Here is a 23,110-nt window from a genome sequence, read left to right as displayed (position 1 = left end):
TTTTACAATTTAACTTGACACTAGAAAATGTATTATTTTACCGTTTGCAAGTTGCGCCAAGTTGTATTATTTTTAAGACAAAAATATAACAAGAACACCACCTGCTAATTTATGTTACTAATAGTGGTTTAACACGACACAAACAAATATACATATATATATTTGTTTACAATTCTTAACTCGGGGGTCAGCAACCCGCGGCTCTAGAGCGGCGCCCTGGTGGCTCCATGGAGCTTTTTCAAAAGTGTATGGAAATTAGGGCTGGGCAATATGGCCTTTTATTAATATCTCGATATTTTTAGGCCATGTCACGGTACACAATATATATCTTGATATTGATTTTACGTGTCTACATTAAAACATTCTTGTTCATACTTCATTAATATATGCTAATTTTAAACTTTCATGCAGAGAGGGAAATCACAACTAAGTTAATTGACCAAAACTGTATTTATTAAACAGTTATTAAACAGTGGCACAAAAATTCATGTCATTTCCAAAACAGAAAGTGCAAGATTGTCAGAGACATTTTAAGAACAGGTACGAGCACGAGCGTGAGAGAGAGCGAGGACTGACACATAACGCAAATGACTGAAAAGGTACAGAAAGAACATTTATTGAAAAATAAATCCCTGTTCAAAACCATGAAGGTAGCTGTCATGTCCTTGGGGGGTGATCCAATGAACCCGGAAGCAAGAGGCTTCCACAATTTGGCGTCCAACCTGGCTGGATCACTGGCGGCGGGGGAGGACGATCCCCTGGCAGCTCTCGCGGGCGTGCTTGCAGAGGTGGCAGCGAGCAGCCGCCAACAGTGCCAAGTCCTACGGACGTTGGCGGATCAGATGGGCGGGGCACAGCCAATGCCTCCGGCTGTCAGCATACACCGCATGGGGAAGGAAGAGGAACCCCATGCCATTTTTGACATTTTTGAGGCCACGGCGAGAGCATGTGCGTGGCCGGAGGAAGAGTGTGGGATGCGGCTCTTGCCGCTCCTGATGGGGGAGGCGCAGCGCGCAGCGCTCAGCCTGCCGGCGGCATCCAGAAAGCGCTTCACGGACCTGAGGAAGGCGGTGCTGGACCGGACGGGAGGCACCGCTGAAGAGTACCGGCGCCGATTCCGGTCCATGCGTCTGGGGAAGGAGGACCGGCCATTCACCTTTGGCCAGCGGCTCAAGGATGCGGCAACGCGATGGCTTCAGCCGGAGAAGGAGATGACCGGCTGCTGGACCACATCATCCGGGAGCAGTTCCTGGAGGTCATCCCAACGCGGACGGCCAACTGGATCCGGGAACCACCGGCCCCGGGACCTCGCAGCAACGGTGACCCTCGCCGAGGACCACCTGGCCGTTCACCGCGAGGCGCAACCGGCACCCAGCGGAGGCCCACAACGCGCAGACAAAGCGCGCATCAGAGGCCCACAACGCGCGGACAAAGCGCGCAGCAGAGGCCCTTAATGCGCGGACAAAGCGCGCAACTGGGACCTACAACGCGCGGACAGAGCGCGTGACAGGAGGAGGGGAGAGGAGAGCCCATTCCCCAGCATCATGACCTGCGTGACCATTTTTCTGTTCTTTCCCCGCAGGTGCCGGCTGCTGCCTTCAGAACATCTCCCGCGCAGACGGCCCCTCAAACGCTTGGGCAGGCGTGCTGGAGGCGTAGGCGGCCTGGTCACGCGCGTCAGGGACCTCAGCAGGTGGAGGTGGGGCGCGTGACCCGGGTGGCCGGCCCTTCAGTGCCCTCCCCGGCCCGGGTGAGACGTACGGTATCAAGGTAACGATACAAGAGAGTACATACCAGGCGATGGTGGATTCGGGCTGCGGGCAGACCATGATCCACCAGAACCTGGTTCGACCCGGGGCTTTGAGGCAGGCAACACAGCTAAAGATCAGGTGTGTTCATGGGGATGTGCACGAGTACCCTATGGTGCCAGTACAGATTTGGTATTAGGGACAAAAGCATAGGGTCGAGGTAGCTGTAAGTACGCACCTCTCGCACCCCGTAATTTTGGGCATAAATTGCCCGGGGTTTAACCGTTTACTGACACAATGCGTGGGGGTGCGTTCACGGACCGTAGGAAAGGGGAATATCCGCGCAGTTCTCAGTGGCGACGCGAGTTCATCCGACGCTGCCGAGCGGGAACCGACGGGGGCTTCGCGGGAGGCCCCACCGGCCCCCCATTGGCACCCTGCGGAGGATTTTCCCCTCAAGCAGTCCCGTGATGAAACTTTGCGCGCGGCCTGGGACCAGGTGGATTACATCGGCGGTCAGCTGGTGCGCCCGGGAACAGCGCGGGTATTTCCTCACTTCTCAGTTATTAGAGATAGGTTATACCGAGTGGGCCGTGACACTCAAACCGGGGAGGAATACACCCAGTTGTTGGTGCCAAAACACCGCTGGGAAATGGTTTTCCAGGCGGCGCATTTTAATCCCATGTCTGGCCACATGAAAAGTGCTTGTATTACTCCCAACATCCAGCTCAAAATTACTTGCGAGGTGGCAGGGACCCTTCGAGGTCACACGGCAAGTGGGTGATGTGGATTATGAGGTTCGATACTCGGACCGACGCGGAGACACTCAGATTTACCATCAGAACCTACTGAAGGCATGGAGAGAGGCGGAGCTTGTCTCCATGGTGACGGTAGTGAGGGAGGAGGAGTTGGGACCAGAGGTCCCACGCTCTGCCCCACCCCCTCGGATTCCCTGTGACAACCAGCTCACGTTAGCGCAGAGAGCGGATGTTGCTAAAGGCGCTTCTCTGATGTGTTCTCCTCTCGGCCTGGCCACACAAATCTCATCCAACATCATATTAAGACCAGCCAGGGGGTTACGGTGCGGTCTCGGCCATATCGGCTTCCCGAACACAAGCGCAAAGTAGTTCGGGAAGAATTTAAATCCATGCTGGAGTTGGGTGTAATACAAGAATCCCACAGCGCGTGGTGCAGTCCCATCGTTCTGGTGGGGAAGAAGAATGGGACTGTACGGTTCTGCGTGGATTACCGCAAGGTGAATGAAAAATCACGTTTTGACGTGTAACCAATGCCTCGGGTCGACGAGCTCCTGGATCGGCTGGGCACTGCTCGTTTTTTCACGACACTGGATTTAACCAAGGGCTACTGGCAGATTCCCTTGTCACCAGAGTCCAGGGAAAAAATGTCCTTTTCCACTCCGGACGGTTTGTACCAATTTGTGACACTTCCGTTTGGCTTGTTCGGTGCGCCCGCCACATTCCAGCGCCTCATGGACTGGGTACTGCGACCCCACGCTGCATACGCGGCGGCCTACTTGGATGATGTCATCATCCAGAGTAGCGGCTGGGATGAACACATGCGGCGGGTGGGGGCAGTGCTCGAGTCCCTGAGACAGGCAGGCGAAGTGTGCAGTTGGCCGGAGGGAAGTACAGTATCTGGGGTACCACTTGGGAGGAGGGCAGGTGTGGCCGCAGGTAGATAAAACAGTGGCAATTGCGGCCTGCCCAACCCCCAAGACGAAAAAATGTTTGGGTCTGGCAGGTTACTACCGGAGGTTTGCGGAACTGACCAGCCCAATCACTGACCTCACCCGAAAATGTGCTCCAGATCTGGTCCAGTGGACGGAGCAGTGCCGGCAGGCGTTTGAGAGGGTTAAGAAGGCCCTCTGCGAGGAGCCGTTCCTGCACATGCCTGATTTTTCTCTCCCATTTTGTCTGCAGGCTGACGCGTCGGGCAGAGGACTGGGAGCGGTTTTGTCCCAGCAGGTGGAGGGCGTCGACCGACCCATCCTTTACATCAGCCGGAAGTTATCCAAAAGGGAGGCCAGGTACAGCACAGTGGAGAGGGAGTGCCTCACCATCAGGTGGGCGGTCGGGGCCCTCCGATACTACCTCCTGGGGCGCTCATTCAGCCTCTGCTCGGACCACAAACCTCTCCAGTGGCTCAACCGCATGAAAGATGCCAACGCGCAAATCACCCGTTGGTATCTAGCTTTACAACCCTACAACTTCAGAGTGATTCACAGACCGGGGGCACAGATGGCCGTGGGGAGGGGGGTTGGGATTTGTATGCGCGGCCGGACGGCGTCCCGGCTTGAGTCTGGCGGTGGAGGTATGTGGGGAGGGGGGGCGTGGCTTGCGGACCTGCAGCGGAGTGGGGTGTGCCAGGATCGGCTTCGAGATTAGCGGCAGGTGAGTAGATGACACAGCTGAGAGTGTTTGTCAGATCACCTGTCGCTCTGTTAAAGGCAGCAGTCGGGAAGGAGAAGTGGTTGTTGATTGTGGAGAACAGGTACGAGCACGAGCGTGAGAGAGAGCGAGGACTGACACATAACGCAAATGACTGAAAAGGAACAGAAAGAACATTTATTGAAAAATAAATCCCTGTTCAAAACCATGAAGGCAGCTGTCATGTCCTTGGGGGGTGATCCAAAGAACCCGGAAGCAAGAGGCTTCCACAATGACATATCTAAACAACACTAAATTAATGTGCACTTTTTGTACAGAACGCCACTACAATAGTTTAAAATAAAATAAAATGCACTTTTGTGCATGATGTCACACAAGATATTTCAATAACTGTCAAATAAAAATGAGCTGCATAATAGGAAATCAAATAGTGTGTGTCCTTCGCTATGTGGTAGCTAGGTTACTGCAGACGTTATCTCCTTCTGTTCTTGACTATTTTTTGCATACGGTGTTGATGTGGAAATGGTTGCTTGGGCATTTTGTTGGTGTGGCAACGGCCGGAGATGTTGACATGCGGAGTTTCAAGCACTTCCTTCTCTAGCGGGTGACTTTTTAAATGATGCTACACATTAGCAGTAATGCTACTTTTTGTAGCACCGCTTTAGCCGCATACTTGACATGTTACGGTTGTCTGTTCAACATTGCCCCGCTTGAAGCCAAACTACCGCCAGACGATGGACCCCATGCTGTTTTTCTTGGGAATTAATTCTTCCGTCATTTGTTACCAGGTTGGGACCTTCTTACCACTCGCACCGCACCGCTAGCATCACAGCTAACGTTAGCCATTCCGCTACCCGTCTGCTCCGAGAGGGCGTATGACGTTGCACGTATGTGACGTATGTAGAAGGTGCGCTTGTTTTATCTCTCTGTGAGAAGCAGAGACTAGAAAGAGTGAGAAGAGCCTGTAGTGTAATGCCTGCAGCTAAAAGCAAGTGCGTGAGAACGTATACTCAAATATCACGATATAGTCATTTTCTATATCGCACAGAGACAAACCTGCGATATATCGAGTATATTCGATATATCGCCCAGCCCTAATGGAAATGGGGAAAAAAATGGGGTGAAAAATATATTTTATGTTGTAATATGGTTTCTGTAGGAGGACAAACACGACACAAACCTTCCTAATTGTTAGAAAGCCCACTGCTTAATATGTTTTTGTTTATGCTTCACTGACGAGAGTATTTAGCGAGCGCCATTTTGTCCTACTAATTTCAGCGGCCCTTGAACTCACCGTTGTGTGGACTGTGACGTAACAGTTTGTTTACATGTACAACTTTCTCCGACGCTGCTACAGAAAAACTTGTTTTATGCCACTCCTTCTTTGTCTCATTTTGTCCACCAAACGTTTTATACTCTGTGTGAATGCACAAAGGTGAGCTTCGTTAATATTATTGACATGTTATGGAGTGCTAATCAGGCATATTTGGTCACTGCATGACTGCAAAATCGATACAAACATGCTATTTAGGCTAGCTGTATGTAGAAATTGCATCATTATGCCTCGTTTGTAGGTGTATTTAATTTCCTTTACTTATGTTGATTTATATTTGTATGTCTCATGACACATTATCTGTATGTAGTATTGGCTGCATTTCTGATAGTTGTTAGTGTGCCATGTTGTTCCAGACTACAGCAAACGTTTGCAAAGATTGTAATAAATCCATTAGAAGAAGACAGCCTGACGTTTCCTTTAACCTGGACACACACATCTATACCTCATTTCCAGGAGTTATCTCACCCTCTGAGAAGTTTTACTAATGTTTTCCAATGTTTTAAAAATGTGTAGAATAAATATTACATTTCAACATTTCTGTCAACGAAGATTTGCGTCAGCCTGCGACAATTAGTCATTTTGATAGTAGGCTAATATAGCTAATATAGACACCACTGTCATGAGTTGCCATCATTATAACACTCATATAAGTCTTTTAATTTTTTGCTGATCCAGACAGATTACCTTTTTTGTATTTTTGGTCCAATATGGCTCTTCAACATTTTGAGTTGCCGACCCCTGTCTTAACTATACAAAATCAAAATTGCTTGTCTGTCTGAGGAATTTGTCTGGTGTTCAGGCTTTAATGGAAAAACAATTGTGAAATTTGTATAGCTTGTTGTTCTTCCTTTTACACTTGTATGACAACTAAGAATATTGTAATATTTACTTGAAAACAGAGTTTTATTACGTGTACAGTAGAGATGCGCAGATAGGCAATTATTTCATCCGCAACCACATCACAAAAGTCGTCATCCACCCCCCATCCACCAGAACTAACATTTTATCAAAACCACAACCGCCCGCCACCCGCCACCCACCCGTTGTTATATATCTAATATAGAAGATGCAAGGCATTAGTGAGGTTAGAAAGCTTTTGCCTGTTAAAGAAAGGAGACTGATCCAATGCAGTAGAGACATTCAATGCGTGCCACGCATTAATATCTCTTGGCCACACATTAGACGGAGGCTAAGAGATATTAATGCGTGATAATATTATTTATCATTATTATAATATTATTGTCATTTCCATTAAGAAAGTGTTGACTATTATTGTTATTTTTTTTACCTGGTCTTTAGTATTCCCATTTTTAGTTTGTTGCGACCACGTTTCCTGCCGGCTTATCCATCTTTTTATTTTTTTCTTCTTCTTCTGTTGTGTTGTGTTGTGGTGTCCTGTGTTACGCCAAATGTATTCCCCCTACAACCACCCCCCCCCCCCCATTTACTTCCGTGGTCATGTTTCCTCTTACGTCATTGACAGCGATCGATAGCACTTCGGCTTTGACTACCCGTCGCTGGAAGGATACTTCGTCTTTGACAGCTGCTGGAATCTGAAGAAATCGATTATTGTTGTTTTTTTTGTACAGGCGCGAAACAGGACAGTCGCGTGCCGGTTAAGGACCCCCGGCAACTTTGTGATTTTATTGGACGCAGCCCCGGAAGTAAATGGGCGGGGGAAGAAATTTGGCGTGACAGCTGCAGCAGTGCCTGATGAATAATTGCCTGTTTCAAAGAGTGCTGCTCGTTTTTCGTATGTGGGTAACAACATTTAACTATGTATATATATTTCCGAATTGGTCCAACTGCCACCCGCCCGAATCTATTTAAAATCTATTTTTTTCGTCATGCATCCTCCCGACCCGCGGATTATCCGCGGACTCCGCGGTTGTGTCCGCAAACCGCGCATCTCTAGTGTACAGTTAATTACTTTTACACTTGTATGACAACTAAGAATATTGTAATATTTACTTTAAAACGTTTTTTTTTTGTGTACAGTTAATTACTTTTACACTTGTATGCCAACTAAGAATATGGTAATATCAACTTTAAAACAGGGTTTTATTATGCGTACAGTTAATTACTTTTACACTTGTATGACGGTTAAGAAAGTGACTTAAACCGCAGCCTGGACAGTTAATGAAGGTTTGATTACGGTGACAGCTGAACCCAGGAAAATACTATTTTCAGACCATAAGGCGCACTGAAAATCCTTTCATTTTCTCAAAAATACACAGTGCGGCTTAAAACCCGGTGCGCCTAATGTACAGACTAATTCTGGTTGTGCGGACCAACCTTGAAGCAATATTATTTGGTAAACAGCTGCAGTACATGCAGAATGCGGCTGCTCGAGTCCGGACTGAAAGCAGGAAATACGACCACATGAGTCCAGTGTTTAGCTTCCTGTTGCTCAGAAGTACATCTCTAACAGGTTAGAACCATCTCCAGCTCTGAGAACCTCAGGGGCTGGTCTACTGCTGCTGGTGCACAGAATCAGGACCAAACATGCTGAAACTTTGTTTCAGTTTTATGCTCCTAAAATCTTCCTGAAGATGTGAGACGGGGCCTCAACCTTCAAATCCAGGCTGAAAACACTGTTATTTATTTGCGCATATGACAACTGAAAGTATTTATCTACACTATTTGATTGATTTGAATTAATTATGATTATTTTTCTGATTTTAATTTGAAGTATGCTTTTATATATATTTTTTGCCTTCTTTTAATCTTCTGTGAAGCACTTTGAATAGCCTTGTGCTCTATTAATAAAATTGCCTTTCCTTGCCTCCATGGTGTAATGATAAGTGTGACCAGTAGAAGGCAGTCACACATAAGAGATAAGCGTGGACTGCATGTTGACTGACGCCTGTTCAATAAAAGACGCTAGCATGTACAGGTTAGCAAGCAACACCAAAACTTTGATGTTTCATTGAGAATATAGAACATTACGCACAGCGCACATTAGTACGTCTCCAACATTCCATCAGCTGTGCCGTTTTGTAGCCGCACTACGGCTACTGTAGTCAGACGTACCGTCCTTCAACATACGCTATTACTATGTTACGTGTATAAGGACCGCAAAATGCGTTCGTTACGTCTTGTCTCGATTACTGTAACATATTATTTTCGGGTCTCCCTATGTCTAGCATTAAAAGATTACAGCTGGTACAAACTGCGGCTGCTAGACTTTTGACAAGAACAAGAAAGTTTGATCATATTACGCCTATACTGGCTCACCTGCACTGGCTTCCTGTGCACTTAAGATGTGACTTTAAGGTTTTACTACTTACGTATAAAATACTACACGGTCTAGCTCTATCCTATCTTGCCGATTGTATTGTACCATAGGTCCCGGCAAGAAATCTGCGTTCAAAGAACTCCGGCTTATTAGTGATTCCCAGAGCCCCAAAAAAGTCTGCGGGCTATAGAGCGTTTTCTATTCGGGCTCCAGTACTATGGAATGCCCTCCCAGTAACAGTTAGAGATGCTACCTCAGTAGAAGCATTTATGTCCCATCTTAAAAATAATTTGTATACTCTAGCCTTTAAATAGACCCCCTTTTTAGACCAGTCGATCTGCCGTTTATTTTATTTTCTGCTCTGCCCCCCCTCTCCCTTGTGGAAGGGGGTGCACAGGTCCGGTGGCCATGGATGAAGTGCTGGCTGGCTGTCCAGAGTCGGGACCTGGGGTGGACTTGCTCGCCTGTGCATCGGTTGGGGACATCTCTGCGCTGCTGACCCGTCTCCGCTTGGGATGGTCTCCTGTTGGCCCCACTATGGACTGGACTCTCACGATTATGTTAGATCCACTATGGACTTTCACAATATTATGCTAGACTCACTCGACGTCCATTGCATCTGGTCTCCCCTAGGAGAAGGGGGGGGGGGGGGGGGGGGGGGGGGTCCTCTCCAAGGTTTCTCATAGTCATTCACATTGACATCCCACTGGGTTGTGAGTTTTTCCTTGCCCTTATGTGGGATCTGAACCGAGGATGTCGTTGTGGCTTGTGCAGCCCTTTGAGGGCTATATAAATAAACATTGATTGATTGAAAATGGCACCTATTAGCAGACATTATCTGGCGTTGTTACGCAATATTATGTAAAACCAGCTTTTCTCACCCATTGGTCCCTGCTGATGTGTATTTGGGATCTGCATAAGTCCTGAAAATGTGCCTCATCCGCCTTTGTAATAATAATCTTATTTTTCTCCATCTTCTTGTTGTGGGGCATTCATCCTCTGCTGTTGCCATTTCTAAAACAAAGTAACATACAGTTGTAACTTGTATCTGTCAGTAGACTCGCTATGGAAACGCAAAAAAACTACCGGTACAACAACAATGACGGGGAAAAGACGCTGTCCAAGTGGAGGCACGTAAATAAGACCGCCCACAAAACGGCGCATCCTGAAGATGGTCAGAAAGCCACTTGAAGATGTTCTGTAAAACATTATCTATGCAACATTTGGACCAAAGAACCACCATTACATGTTATGTAGACCACAAGGGAGTGTTTAAATTTAGAAAAAAAATGCGCTGGCGCCTTTTGAGTGAAAATAGACCTGCATAGACCCGCTCATCGGCAGTCCGCCTTATGGTGCGCCCTATGGTCTGAAAAATATGGCACAACTAGTTCTATTATTTCTAAGTAGGAAAAATATTGTTTTTTTTATAATAAACTTGTATTTACAAATGTATAGTACTTACATATTCATGTACAGTTGGCATTATTATGCTGAGGCTTTAGAATTCAAGCAGAACCAGCCTGACACATCTAATTAATTAATGCTCCAATTAATGCCTTTATTGAATTAACTGCCAAGTCTCATGTAGCTGTTGGGTGCGCAGTAATAAAAAGGTAAAATAATTTCAATTGTTCCTTTAGGACTTTATGAATGACTAAACATTTGTAAACATTCAACAAAATCCAGGTGAAACTCAAACAATGACAATATCATGCAACGGTTTGTTTGTATCACTGATTAGATTTACAAGGGCAAATTAATACATCACACCGGCTCATAACATGCAACTCAAGATATTTCCAGACTTCTTTTGATATCATTTTGATGACTAATGCTTAAAAATTATGAAAACCTTCAATTGAAAATGTCATAAAAATGTTGGGTTTTCCAAAACTGTAAGCCATGATCATCAACATTATAGCAAATAAAAGCTTGATATATTGTGTGATGAGTTTATATCACATATTAGTTTCACATTTAAAGTCGAATAGCTGACATGAAAGGACTTTTACAGCATATTCTAATGTTTGGAGTTTCATCCCCTGTATACTGGTGATGGGTCAAGGCGTGCTGCGTTTGACATCGGTTTTTGTTACCATCATCAATCTTAATGGAACTTAGAAAAAAACTCAACAATAATACATTTAAAAAATCAAAGGAACTAAGACCAAGGTAGAATTCCGAGTTGTAGGATCATTTTGAACTTATAGCGCTAAATAAGGTAAAAGTAAACTCAGGGTTTCCCCCTTAATGTAATTGAATGTGGCGGACCGCCCAACTTTTTATTACCACCAAACCTTGAACACACAACGTCCGACGCTATTTTTAACTTTTATTACCGATCTTATGATAACAAACAACGGCACAATTTAAACAGGTTTTAAGGGGACGGCGTGGCGCTGTTGGGAGAGTGGCTGTGCCAGTAACCTGAGGGTTCCTGGTTCAATCCCCACCTTCTACCAACCTCGTCACCATCCGTGTGTCCTTGAGCAAGCCCTTGCTCTTGATGGGTTGTGGTTAGGGCTTTGCATGGCAGCTCGCGCCATCAGTGTGTGAATGTGTGTGTGAATGGGTGAATGTGGAAATAGTGTCAAAGCGCTTTGAGTACCTTGAAGGTAGAAAAGCGCTGTACAAGTATAACCCATTTACCATTTACCTCCCGTGAAAACACTTTCGTCTCTTTGAGTCTTCGCTTCCCTATAAGCAACACCTGGAAATATGGTAAAACGATATAAAAATATATCTTAATATTAATTTATAATAACATATTTGTTTTTAAATGTATTTATAATTTTTTTAGCCTTTCTATCCAATCGACTTTATTTAAATAGCACATTTTAGAACAAATAAACATTTCACACAGTGCTTCACAGGAGTTAAAACACACATTTAGAAGCAGTATAAAACTAAAGAGAGTCAATTGTAGAAAAAACACCATTTTAAAAACACTTTAAGAAAATCATATCATAGTGGATTAGGCAAATTGTTCGATGACGTCATGGTGACCACGCCCCCACCGCCACAGGTATTTTGGCAATCTAGGGTAAACCCTGAAACTATTTGGATCATTGACCAAATTTGTGCATTTTATATTCCTTTCAGCGCAACTATTTTCCTGAGGGAACTCTCCTGACGGAATCAATAAAGTACTATCTATCTATTAATTTGAAAAAATACAATGAAAAAAAAATTAAATACATATATATATATATATATATATATATATATATATATATATATATATATATATATATATATATATATATATATATATATATATATATAAACTTACTATTAATTTTATTTGCAAGTCAAATGTAGTGACTTTTTTAATTCAGCAGATGAGCATTATGAAACACTGACACGGTATCAATGTAGAGTCAATACAGCCAGTGAGTGTTCCATACACTCACCGAGACATCATTAACCTATCACTAATACATATCACTAATAGTTTTTTTTTACATGAATATGAAAAAAATGTCTGAATTTATTGATGCAACCGCTGCTTACTACTGAATTTTTATTTTGGTAATTTTGTAACATCACTAAGATGTTGTTCCTACATTTTAAAAGGGAGAATCATTGGATTAAAGGCTGTAGATGCACACCAGCAAATAATAGCAATGACAAAAGCCAAACGAGCTAATAAATACTTGGTATCAAGTCCAACATGCTCAAATGCAGCTATCGTGTAGCAGAACACAATAAGACTCATGGACAATAGGGAGGAAGCTCGCCTTGACAATGAAAACTTTTTCAAAAGGCCTCTTTGGATTCATATGACAAATATTTATCTCCTTCACAACCTTGTAAAACCCGTGTTAAACATCAGCATTAGCTTCAATGGCAGCTGATGAGAGTGCATTTCGCTGTGAGCCTGACAAACTGGTTTAATTTCAAGGCCAGGGTTTTTTTCTTTTACTAACCAACTCAGGTTAGTAGAAAAAAAACAACATCCGCCATAAAACAAATGGGGAAAACACTTCCTTGGATGTGTTAGTGTGAGTCTCACCTGCCCTCCAGGACACACCAGCCACAGTAAGGGTCCCTCATATTCACGCAAGATTGGCAGTCTTGCTTCTGGAGGCACGTCTCCACGGGCACCTTGGTGATCTGCGGCAACATGACAACATGATTAGGGAGGGGGGGTTGGGGGGACGCCTACAATACTTCTGCATACAGTATTTCTTGACTATTGTACACTGCATATCACTATTTACAGTACAGTTAAGATTCAAAGGGGAACTCGGCCAATATGTCTAATTAACTACCATCAATTATTCAATTAACATCAACCTCAGTCTTCTGTAGTTGCCGGCTGCCTAGTCTACCAATGCAATAGATTGCACAGATCTTCTCTTCCTGAAAGCATCAATGACCAAATTTACTATTCAATTTGCCATTGGAAGAATACATACTTTTCATAAAAAAAACTACACACACGACAAAAACTGAAATCTAGGTAAGATGAAATATCTCAAATAAGGGTGATATTTGCTTATTTTCTGTCTGATAAGATAATACTTCTCACTAAGCAGATTTTATGTTAGAGTGTTTTACTTGTTTTAAGGGTTTTGGTCATAAATTATCTCAGTAAGATATTACAGCTTGTTGCTGAGATTTTATGACCTGTATTGAGTAAAACATGCTTGAAACTAGAATATCAACTGTTGCAAAGCTGTGTCATCAACACTCACAAGTATAAAAGTACTTTTTTAAAGTAATAATTTCTTACTTCAAGCATGACAAAAAAAATCATGACTTTGACACAATTGTGTCTCATAATTAAAACAGATGACAGCAAAATGGACTTTGCTGTTTTATTGTCAATGAAACAATAGAAAACACATACTCCTATAGTGTACAGTACACTGACAGTTAATATTTAAAAATTTAACATGTGACATTTCAAACAATTTTGAACAGAAATAGTTCATGCACATTCAAATAAATTCTTCAAAATTACAATTAAAAAAAATGTGAGCACTAATTGACTGAAAGAGCACGCACTTGGCGCGATGATGTCATGTTATCGATGGAAAAATGCATTTTTAGACAATATGATTTGCCTGAGCGGCTAGGAAACCCCGAGAGTAAGAAGCGGTTGCCTTGTTGCCTTTCCATTAAGAACAATACATTAGTTTTTAGTATAAGTTTGCTGGTTTCAAGAAATGTAATGCCGAGCGCATATCATTATGTCAACATAATGGCACTAGCATTTACTTCATTTAAGAATATTTTTCAACATATTGAGCAAAGAGGTCTCTTTTTTTTTCTACCAAGAAAAGTGCACTTGTTATTAGTGAAAATATACTTATTTTAAGGTATTTTTGGGTTCATTGAGGTTAGCTAATTTTACTTTGTGGGGAGGCGGACCGACGGCGCCCGCTCCAAGATGGCGGCGGGGAGGCGTGGACGGCGAGACTGTGCGCGCCGAGAGCGACGCCGCAATTGTGACCAGGTGCGGGGATCGCGCACCTGGTCACGATCAGCTAATCCCCTCGCGGCGGTTAAAAGGCGCGGCCGAGAGCGACGAGGGGGGGAAGAAGACGGAGAAAAGGCAGCTGCTAAAAGACCACGCCAAAGGGGACGTGCTGCTGAAAAGCAGACGCAGGAAAGCAGACGCAGACGGGAGGAAATCATCCTCGGCTACCACGGGCACGACGGAGCCGTGCCGCTGAAAAGTAGACGGCAACCGAAGGTGACGTGCTGCTGGAAAGCAGACGGCGGACGGAGGGAAACCAACCGGGCGCTCACGTACAAAGCAGCTGCTGGAAAGCAGCCAAAGACTCTGTTGTTGGCGACGTGCTGCTGAAAAGCAGACGCAGACGGGAGGAAACCATCCTCGGCTACCACGGGCACGACGGAGCCGTGCCGCTGAAAAGTAGACGGCAACCGAAGCTTCGGTTGCCGTGACGTGCTGCTGAAAAGCAGACGGCGGACGGAGGGAAACCAACCGGATGCTCACGTAAGAAGCAGCTGCTGGAAAGCAGCCAAAGACTCTGTTGTAAAAATAAAGAAGTCTAACCCATCCATCCATCCATCCATGGATGGAAGTCTAACCCGTCTCACGGAAATGTCTTCCCTGGAATGGTCCTGAGAACCCGCACGGCAGTCAGGACTACCACATACTTGGTTTGGAAAGCCTTAACAAGCCAAATTTTCTTGTTTTATTGGCAGATAATTTTGCTTAGTTCAAATAAAATACCCCTCATTTTTGTATTTTTTTTCTTGTTTTTGGCCACTGACTTTTTGCAGTGCATACACCATATTTTTCGGACTATAAGGTGCACTTAAAATACTTTCATTTTCTCAAAACTCGACAGTGCGCCTTATAAAAGGAATAATTTTGGTTGTGCTTACCGACCTTGAAGCTATTTTATTTGGTACATGGTGAAATGATAAGTGTCACCAGTAAATGGCAGTCACAAATAAGAGATACGTGTAGACTGCAATATGACTCAAGTAAACAACACCAACATTTTATATGTTTCATTGAAAATATAGAACATTACACACAGCGCTCAAAAATCTGTCTAAATGTTTTAGTACGACTTTGGCAAGCTATGAAGCCACACCGCTTGATGGATTGAACTGTGCTTCAACATAGGAGTATTATTATGGTGTGTGTATAAGGTAAGACATATTATCTGGCATTTTGTTTTGCAATATTATGCAAAAGCAACTTTTCTTACCTTCTGGTACCTGCTGATCTGTATTTGGGATCTGCATCAATCCAGAAAATGTGCGCGCGTCCGCCTTTGCAGTCGATAAGCTTTTTCTTGATCTTCTTGTTATGGGACATTCATCCTCCACTGTTGCCATTTCTAATATGAAGTAGCGTAAAATACTTATATCTGTCAGTGAACTCGCCATGAAAGCACTAAAACATACCGGTGTAGTGAGTTTACATTATTCACCCAAGGAACTTTAGTTATTAGAGAGTTCCGGTCGGACGTTTTTTCACGGGACACATTTCCTGTGTTGTTGTTGCACTAGTGAGCCACGGATGAGGAGGTTCTGCTCCGTTATTGATTAAAGTAAAGTCTGAATGTCATTAAAAGAGTTAGGTACATCTTTTGACACTTCTTCCACTCCCGTCCTTGCACGCTACACCGCTACAACAAAGATGACGGGGAGAAGACGCTGCCGAAGGTGAGCCGTGTAAATAAGACCGCCCACAAAACGGCGCATCCTGAAGCGACTATCAGAAAGCGATTTGAAGATGATCTGTAAAACATCATTTATGCAACATTTTGACCAAAGAACCACCATTACATGTTATGTAGACCACAAGGAAGTGTTTAACATTTAGAAAAAAAAAATCATAACATGACCCCTTTAATGCGCAATATAAACCGGTGCGCCTTTTGTACAAACCCCGTTTCCATATGAGTTGGGAAATTGTGTTAGATGTAAATATAAACAAAATACAATGATTTGCAAATCATTTTCAACCCATATTTAGTTGAATATGCTACAAAGACAACATATTTGATGTTCAAACTGATATAAGAATCATTAACTTTAGAATTTGATGCCAGCAACACGTGACAAAAGAAGTTGGGAAATGTGGCAATAAATACTGATAAAGTTGAGGAATGCTCATCAAACACTTATTTGGAACATCCCACAGGTGAACAGGCAAATTTGGAACAGGTGGGTGCCATGATTGCATTTCATGGAATCTACTTTTATACCCAAAAGTAGATTCCATGAAATGCTCAGTCATTCACAAACAAGGATGGGGCGAAGGTCACCACTTTGTCAACAAATGCATGAGCAAATTGTTGAACAGTTTAAGAAAAACCTTTCTCAACCAGCTATTGCAAGGAATTTATGGATTTCACCATCTACGGTCCGTAATATCATCAAAGGGTTCAGAGCATCTGGAGAAATCACTGCACGTAAGCAGCTAAGCCCGTGACCTTCGATCCCTCAGGCTGTACTGCATCAACAAGCGACATCAGTGTGTAAAGGATATCACCACATGGGCTCAGGAACACTTCAGAAACCCACTGTCAGTAACTACAGTTGGTCGCTACATCTGCAAGTGCAAGTTAAAACTCTCCTATGCAAGGTGAAAACCGTTTAACAACAACACCCAGAAACGCCGTCGGTTTTGCTGGGCCTGAGCTCATCTAAGATGGACTGATGCAAAGGGGAAAAGTGTTCTGTGGTCTGACGAGTCCGCATTTCAAATTGTTTTTGGAAACTGTGGATGTCGTGTCCTCCGGACCAAAGAGGAAAAGAACCATCCGGATTGTTATAGGCGCAAAGTTGAAAAGCCAGCATCTGTGATGGTATGGGGGTGTTTTAGTGCCCAAGACATGGGTAACTTACACATCTGTGAAGGCGCCATTAATGCTGAAAGGTACATACAGGTTTTGGAGCAACATATGTTGCCATCCAAGCAATGTTACCATGGACGCCCCTGCTTATTTCAGCAAGACAATGCCAAGCCACGTGGCTTCATAGTAAAAGAGTGCGGGTACTAGACTGGCCTGCCTGTAGTCCAGACCTGTCTCCCATTGAAAATGTGTGGCGCATTATGAAGCCTAAAATACCACAACGGAGACCCCCGGACTGTTGAACAACTTAAAGGCCTACTGAAACCCACTACTACCGACCACGCAGTCTGATAGTTTATATATCAATGATGAAATCTTAACATTATAACACATGCCAATACGGCCGGGTTAACTTATAAAGTGACATTTTAAATTTGCCGCTAAACTTCCGGTTCGAAACGCCTCTGAGGATGACGTATGCGCGTGACGTAGACCGGCGAACACGGGTATGCCTTCCACATTGAAGCCAATACGAAAAAGCTCTGTTTTCATTTCATAATTCCACAGTATTCTGGACATCTGTGTTCGTGAATCTGTTGCAATCATGTTCATTGCATTATGGAGAAGGAAGCTGAGCAAGCAAAGAAGAAAGTTGTCGGTGCGAAATGGACGTATTTTTCGAACGTAGTCAGCAACAACAGTACACAGCCGGCGCTTCTTTGTTTACATTCCCGAAAGATGCAGTCAAGATGGAAGAACTCGGATAACAGAGACTCTAACCAGGAGGACTTTTGACTTCGATACACAGACGCCTGTAGAGAACTGGGACAACACAGACTCTTACCAGGATTACTTTGATTTGGATGACAAAGACGCAGACGTGCTACTGTGAGTATGCAGCTTTGGCTTCTAAACATTTGATCGCTTGACCGTATGTGCGCAACTTTTTTTTGCGTATGTACGTAACTTTTTTTAAAATATATAAGCTTTATGAACCTTGGGTTAGGTGAACGGTCTTTTGGGCTGAGTGATTGTGTGTGTTGATCAGGTGTTTGAATTGTATTGGCGTGTTCTATGGAGCTAGGAGCTAGCAGAGGAGCTAAGAGCTAGCGTAACAAACACGCAGGTGTTTTTATGCAGGATTAATTTGTGGCATATTAAATATAAGCCTGGTTGTGTTGTGGCTAATAGAGTATATATATGTCTTGTGTTTATTTACTGTTGTAGTCATTCCCAGCTGAATATCAGGTCACCCCCGGCTCTCACAGCATCTTCCCTATCTGAATAGCTTCAACTCCCCACTAGTCCTTCACTTGCACTTTACTCATCCACAAATCTTTCATCCTCGCTCAAATTAATGGGGAAATTGTCGCTTTCTCGGTCCGAATCTCTCTCACTTCATGCGGCCATCATTGTAAACAATAGGGAACTTTGCGTATATGTTCAACTGACTACGTCACGCTACTTCCGGTAGGGGCAAGCCTTTTTTTTATCAGATACCAAAAGTTGCAATCTTTATCGTCGTTGTTCTATACTAAATCCTTTCAGCAAAAATATGGCAATATCGCAAAATGATCAAGTATGACACATAGAATAGATCTGCTATCCCCGTTTAAATAAAAAAAATTCATTTCAGTAGGCCTTTAAGCTGTACATCAAGCAAGAATGGGAAAGAATTCCACCTGAGAAGCTTAAAAAATGTGTCTCCTCAGTTCCCAAACGTTTACTGAGTGTTGTTAAAAGGAAATGCCATGTAACATGCTCTTTCCCAACTACTTTGGCACGTGTTGCAGCCATGAAATTCCAAGTTAATTATTATTTGCAAAAAAAAAATAAAGTTTATGAGTTTGAACATCAAATATCTTGTCTTTGTAGTGCATTCAATTGAAAATGGGTTGAAAAGGATTTGCAAATCATTGTATTCCGTTTATATTTACATCTAACACAAATTCCCAACTCATATGGAAACGGGGTTTGTATGAAAATAGACCTGACTAGACCCGCTCATTGGCAGTGCGCCTTATAATCCGGTGCGCCCTATGGTCCGGAAAATACGGTAAATATATGAAGAAATTAATGTTGTCAGTGGATTCGATTTTTTAATCAGATTAATTATACTACAGCATTTCGATTAATCACAGTAACTTTACTTAAACAATTTAAATTAACTATAAAAAGACCACAATATTTTGACACAAATTGAATTGAAATTTAATTCACATAATTTATTTCTTCAAACCCAGTCAGTGGATTTTGAAACATAATTTGCCAGAGAGTACGCGGGTCAGAAGTCCTCACTCATCTTTGCACTGACGTAACCATGCGCGGTTAAGGTCAAAGAGCATGTGGGGTTAAAATACATTTTGCGATCAATCTGAGTTTATACATTATTAATGTGATCATTTGTTGTTAATAATTGTTTATATGTTAACTTTGACAGCCCTAGAAAATATATATAAGTAAATGCACAATGGGGGTATAAAAATAAAATACATTGAACATATATTTTTTAATTCTACATTTAATATATTTTATTTATTTAAAATGTTGTTTGTTATTTAAAATAATATTTGTGCCTACTTGTTTTTTATTTTAAATGAAAAATATTGAACATACATTTTTCTTATTTTTTATTTGTAATACTATATATATATGTGTTTTATATTTCATATATATATTCACATGCAGACATGTGTTCATGTTGTATATATAGATGTATATATATATATATATATATATATATATATATATATATATATATATATATATATACACACACACATATATATACACACTCATGTACACACTTACACACATGTATACATATATAGATTATATGTACTGTATAAATATACATATATATATATATATATATATATATATATATATATATATATATATATATATATATATATATATATACATATATAGACTATATATGTATATAAACAGGGTGATTCAAAAAGAATACGCCAGAATGATCACTCGATATTTTATAATTGAAAAACAATAGAAAACCTAGCTTGAACACATGTGTTGTACATAACTTGCAGTATTTATCTAATGCTTTACAAGTGCTCAACATGGCCACCCCCGGCAGCACGGACAATATTTAGACGATAAGAGAATTCCTCCCAAACGTGCCCCAGGATGTCACGATCCACCGTGTTGATTGCTGCTGCTGTTCAATCTTTCATGTCATCGATATTTGCTGGCAACGTTGGAACATAAACCTTGTCTTGAACATACTGCCACAGAAAAAAGTCACACACAGTTAGGTCCGGGGATCTGTCTGTCAGTTTATTGCAATGCTTTAGAACTGAATAAATGCATGTCGATTTTGGCCTATTCTTTTTTTAATCACCCTGTATATACATACATACATACTTACATATATACATACATATACTGTATCTTTCTTTAATGGTTATTTTAAAAAAAGGCTGTTTTTTTATTTTTACATAATCCAAATTTGTGTTTTTATTGATTTTTTATTTATTTTGCTAGAAATAAAACAACTCAAATATTTTCAATTTTCATTATTACATTTTTTTGACATGTTATAAAGTAATTTGAACACCCACTACTATGATAATACAAGGGGACCACATCCCTTATCTGGCAAGCCTGATGTATTTTTCATGCACACTTAGTCTTTATGGAGTACCTTTTATGTTTTTCCCCACCATACCTTGCCAGCACAGTTAAAATCCCAACGCTGCCATGAAGATGACGGGGATTTAGAGACAATTTATGAGCAGTCGATTATCAGCAGACGGGCACATGAAAATAGTTTGTGTGGCTTTTTCCTTCTTGGCAAACACATCATTCCCAGCTCTCAAGATAGAGAGAGAAGGTTTTTAGAATTAATGTTTTCGTGTCCATTACGTTTTTCTCCAAGATAATGCAGGAGTTGGCCTTGAATGTGATGCAATAACATCACCATAATGAGTGGGAGGAGGTTGGTGTGTGCACGCCTCCAGTGTGTGCACGTATAGCTTATCTGCTTGAATTTCCGAGCAGATACATTATAAATGTGCTAACTGTTCAATTTAATGCAAGTTGCATCTCCAATTGCCTTCTGCCAAGGTCTACATGTAACAACAAAACAAAACAAAAAACAGCTTGTTACTGCATACTGAAATCTTTATTTTGCAAACATCTTTTCGCCTTCCCCGGACCTACAAATTACCACCCACGAGTTTGATCAAATACTGAAATTTAAGCCAAACCGGCGGTGAGGCAAACTCTACAAGAAGACTCATCAAGAACCAAGTAAATAAAAAGACAATGTTTTTTTTTCCTACACTCAAAAAAAGACAATGTTAGCAACACTAGCACAACTATGTGAGCTACAGTGCTAACATTACACGCCCTTGTTAACATGCCAGCTTTGTTTGAAGTTGTGTAGAGAAGTATGTTTTTTTTGTGTTTCTTAATTTTTTACCAAGCTATTCTCCATGGGGTGTGTGCATGGGGCAGGCTCATAGGGTCTGTGCACCTTCGTACCTCCCGAGAGATTGTTTCGCAGACTTTAACAGGACTATTTTGTTTAATCTGACAAAATAAATAGACCAAAACTAATGTCAACTGGAGAGGACCCTGGTTCTCTCTGGGATTTTGTAGTTTTGTATTGTTTTGGAAGTCTGTTTCAGATGCAATAGCAGACATTCATTTCCTGTCCAGTTTTTTTTACCCAGCCCTGATTCGGACCTGAGGTCTTCCGATTCCATGCTTTTTTTTTTCTGTATCCATCCATCTATTTTCTACCGCTTGTCTCTCTAGGGGTTGCGGGCCGTATCCGATTTGTGACCCAAGTGATAAAAAATATCGGAATTGTGTCACTAAAAAGTAGCGGTGAAGAAAAGTTTTTAGAGTCAATTTAAAGTTTACCTTTCACATTTGAATCGATACGGCACCAATTGGTTTGTGTTCATGTGGTAATACATGTTCATTTGTTCAATAATAAAATCTAATTTTTCATTTAACATTTAAGAGTGAGCTGATAACAATTGTGCTGTCCAGTTTTTTTATCGTGATTTCCTACACTTTGGAGTCTCATTTGCAAAAATTGAGTTGGAGTTTATTTTGAACATGCAAGCATACAGTATGATACATCACAATTTCCAGTTTCTCTTTTCAACATGTTCGAAAAGGAGTAGGAAGAAGCAGAGCTTATTTTATCCTACCCCTTTTCTTTTACATAACAGTTGCTAAAACTTTTGTTCACTTCCTGTTCTTAATTTATTCACAATATACTCCATAAGTAATCACCATAAAAATAAATAATTAAATAAATAATACTCGGAGAAGTAAGTTACATTTCATATGGTGAGATGAGTAAGATTATTTTGAAAATGAATGGATGGATGAAATAAATTCAGAATGTTTATCATGGTTCTTCTTCTTTGTACTTTGTAAACACTTTAAGTTTGAAGAGTTTCTTGAAGTGGATCATATTAGTACATTGTTTGATTGCTTTGCTTAATCCATTCCATAATTTAATTCCACATAAAGATATACTGAAGGTATTGTCTCGTAGACTTTACATGCGGTTGCAATTCCAAAATGTTAGATGGCAGTAGTGTATAGACTACAGCGAGGAAGTAGTTTTTGCCATTAAGCTGAATCTCGGCACCCAAACAAGTGTTTATAGTGTAAATACTGTACTTATTAAACACCAGCTGTTTAGTTGTAACGTGAATCTACTACTACATTTGGAGGTCTTGAAATCGCGACGTAAAGTCGGCAATGCTAATCAGTAGCGTGTTTACGGCTAATCCAATGTAAATTAGCACATTTTGAAAGTCTTACTCTACCTTCGATAAATAGAAATACCGTATTTTCTGGGCCATAGGGCGCACCGGATTATAAGGCGCAATGTCGATGAGTGGGTCTCGTCAGGTCTATTCGGTAGAAAATGGATGGAATAAAGGGGTCATATTTTATTTTATTTTTTCTAAAATGAAAACACTTCCTTGTGGTCTGCATAACGTGATGGTGGTTCTTTGGTCAAAATGTTGCATAAATGATGTTTTACAGATCATCTTCAAGTCGCTTTCTCACAGTCGCTTCAAGATGTG

At 41.9% G+C, this 23,110-nt stretch overlaps 1 protein-coding gene across 5 annotated transcripts in view; it reads right to left on the bottom strand.

Annotated features, from left to right (window-relative positions):
- plxnb2b (plexin b2b) overlaps positions 1 to 23,110 on the bottom strand; it is a 629,608-nt gene that overhangs the window by 179,328 nt on the left and 427,170 nt on the right. For all 5 annotated transcript variants that reach the window (XR_009824287.1, XR_009824286.1, XR_009824288.1 and 2 more), the window contains one exon: positions 12,749 to 12,849. Coding sequence is in view for 2 of the 5 variants with exons in the window: in XM_062035284.1 (XP_061891268.1) it covers positions 12,749 to 12,849 (101 nt within the window). In the remaining 3 variants the exon portion in view is untranslated. The remainder of the gene's footprint in view (positions 1 to 12,748; positions 12,850 to 23,110) is intronic.

This window comes from Entelurus aequoreus, linkage group LG24, assembly GCF_033978785.1.
Source record: "Entelurus aequoreus isolate RoL-2023_Sb linkage group LG24, RoL_Eaeq_v1.1, whole genome shotgun sequence".
NCBI classification, from domain to species: domain Eukaryota; kingdom Metazoa; phylum Chordata; class Actinopteri; order Syngnathiformes; family Syngnathidae; genus Entelurus; species Entelurus aequoreus.
This window is presented reverse-complemented; position numbering and strand designations above follow the sequence as displayed.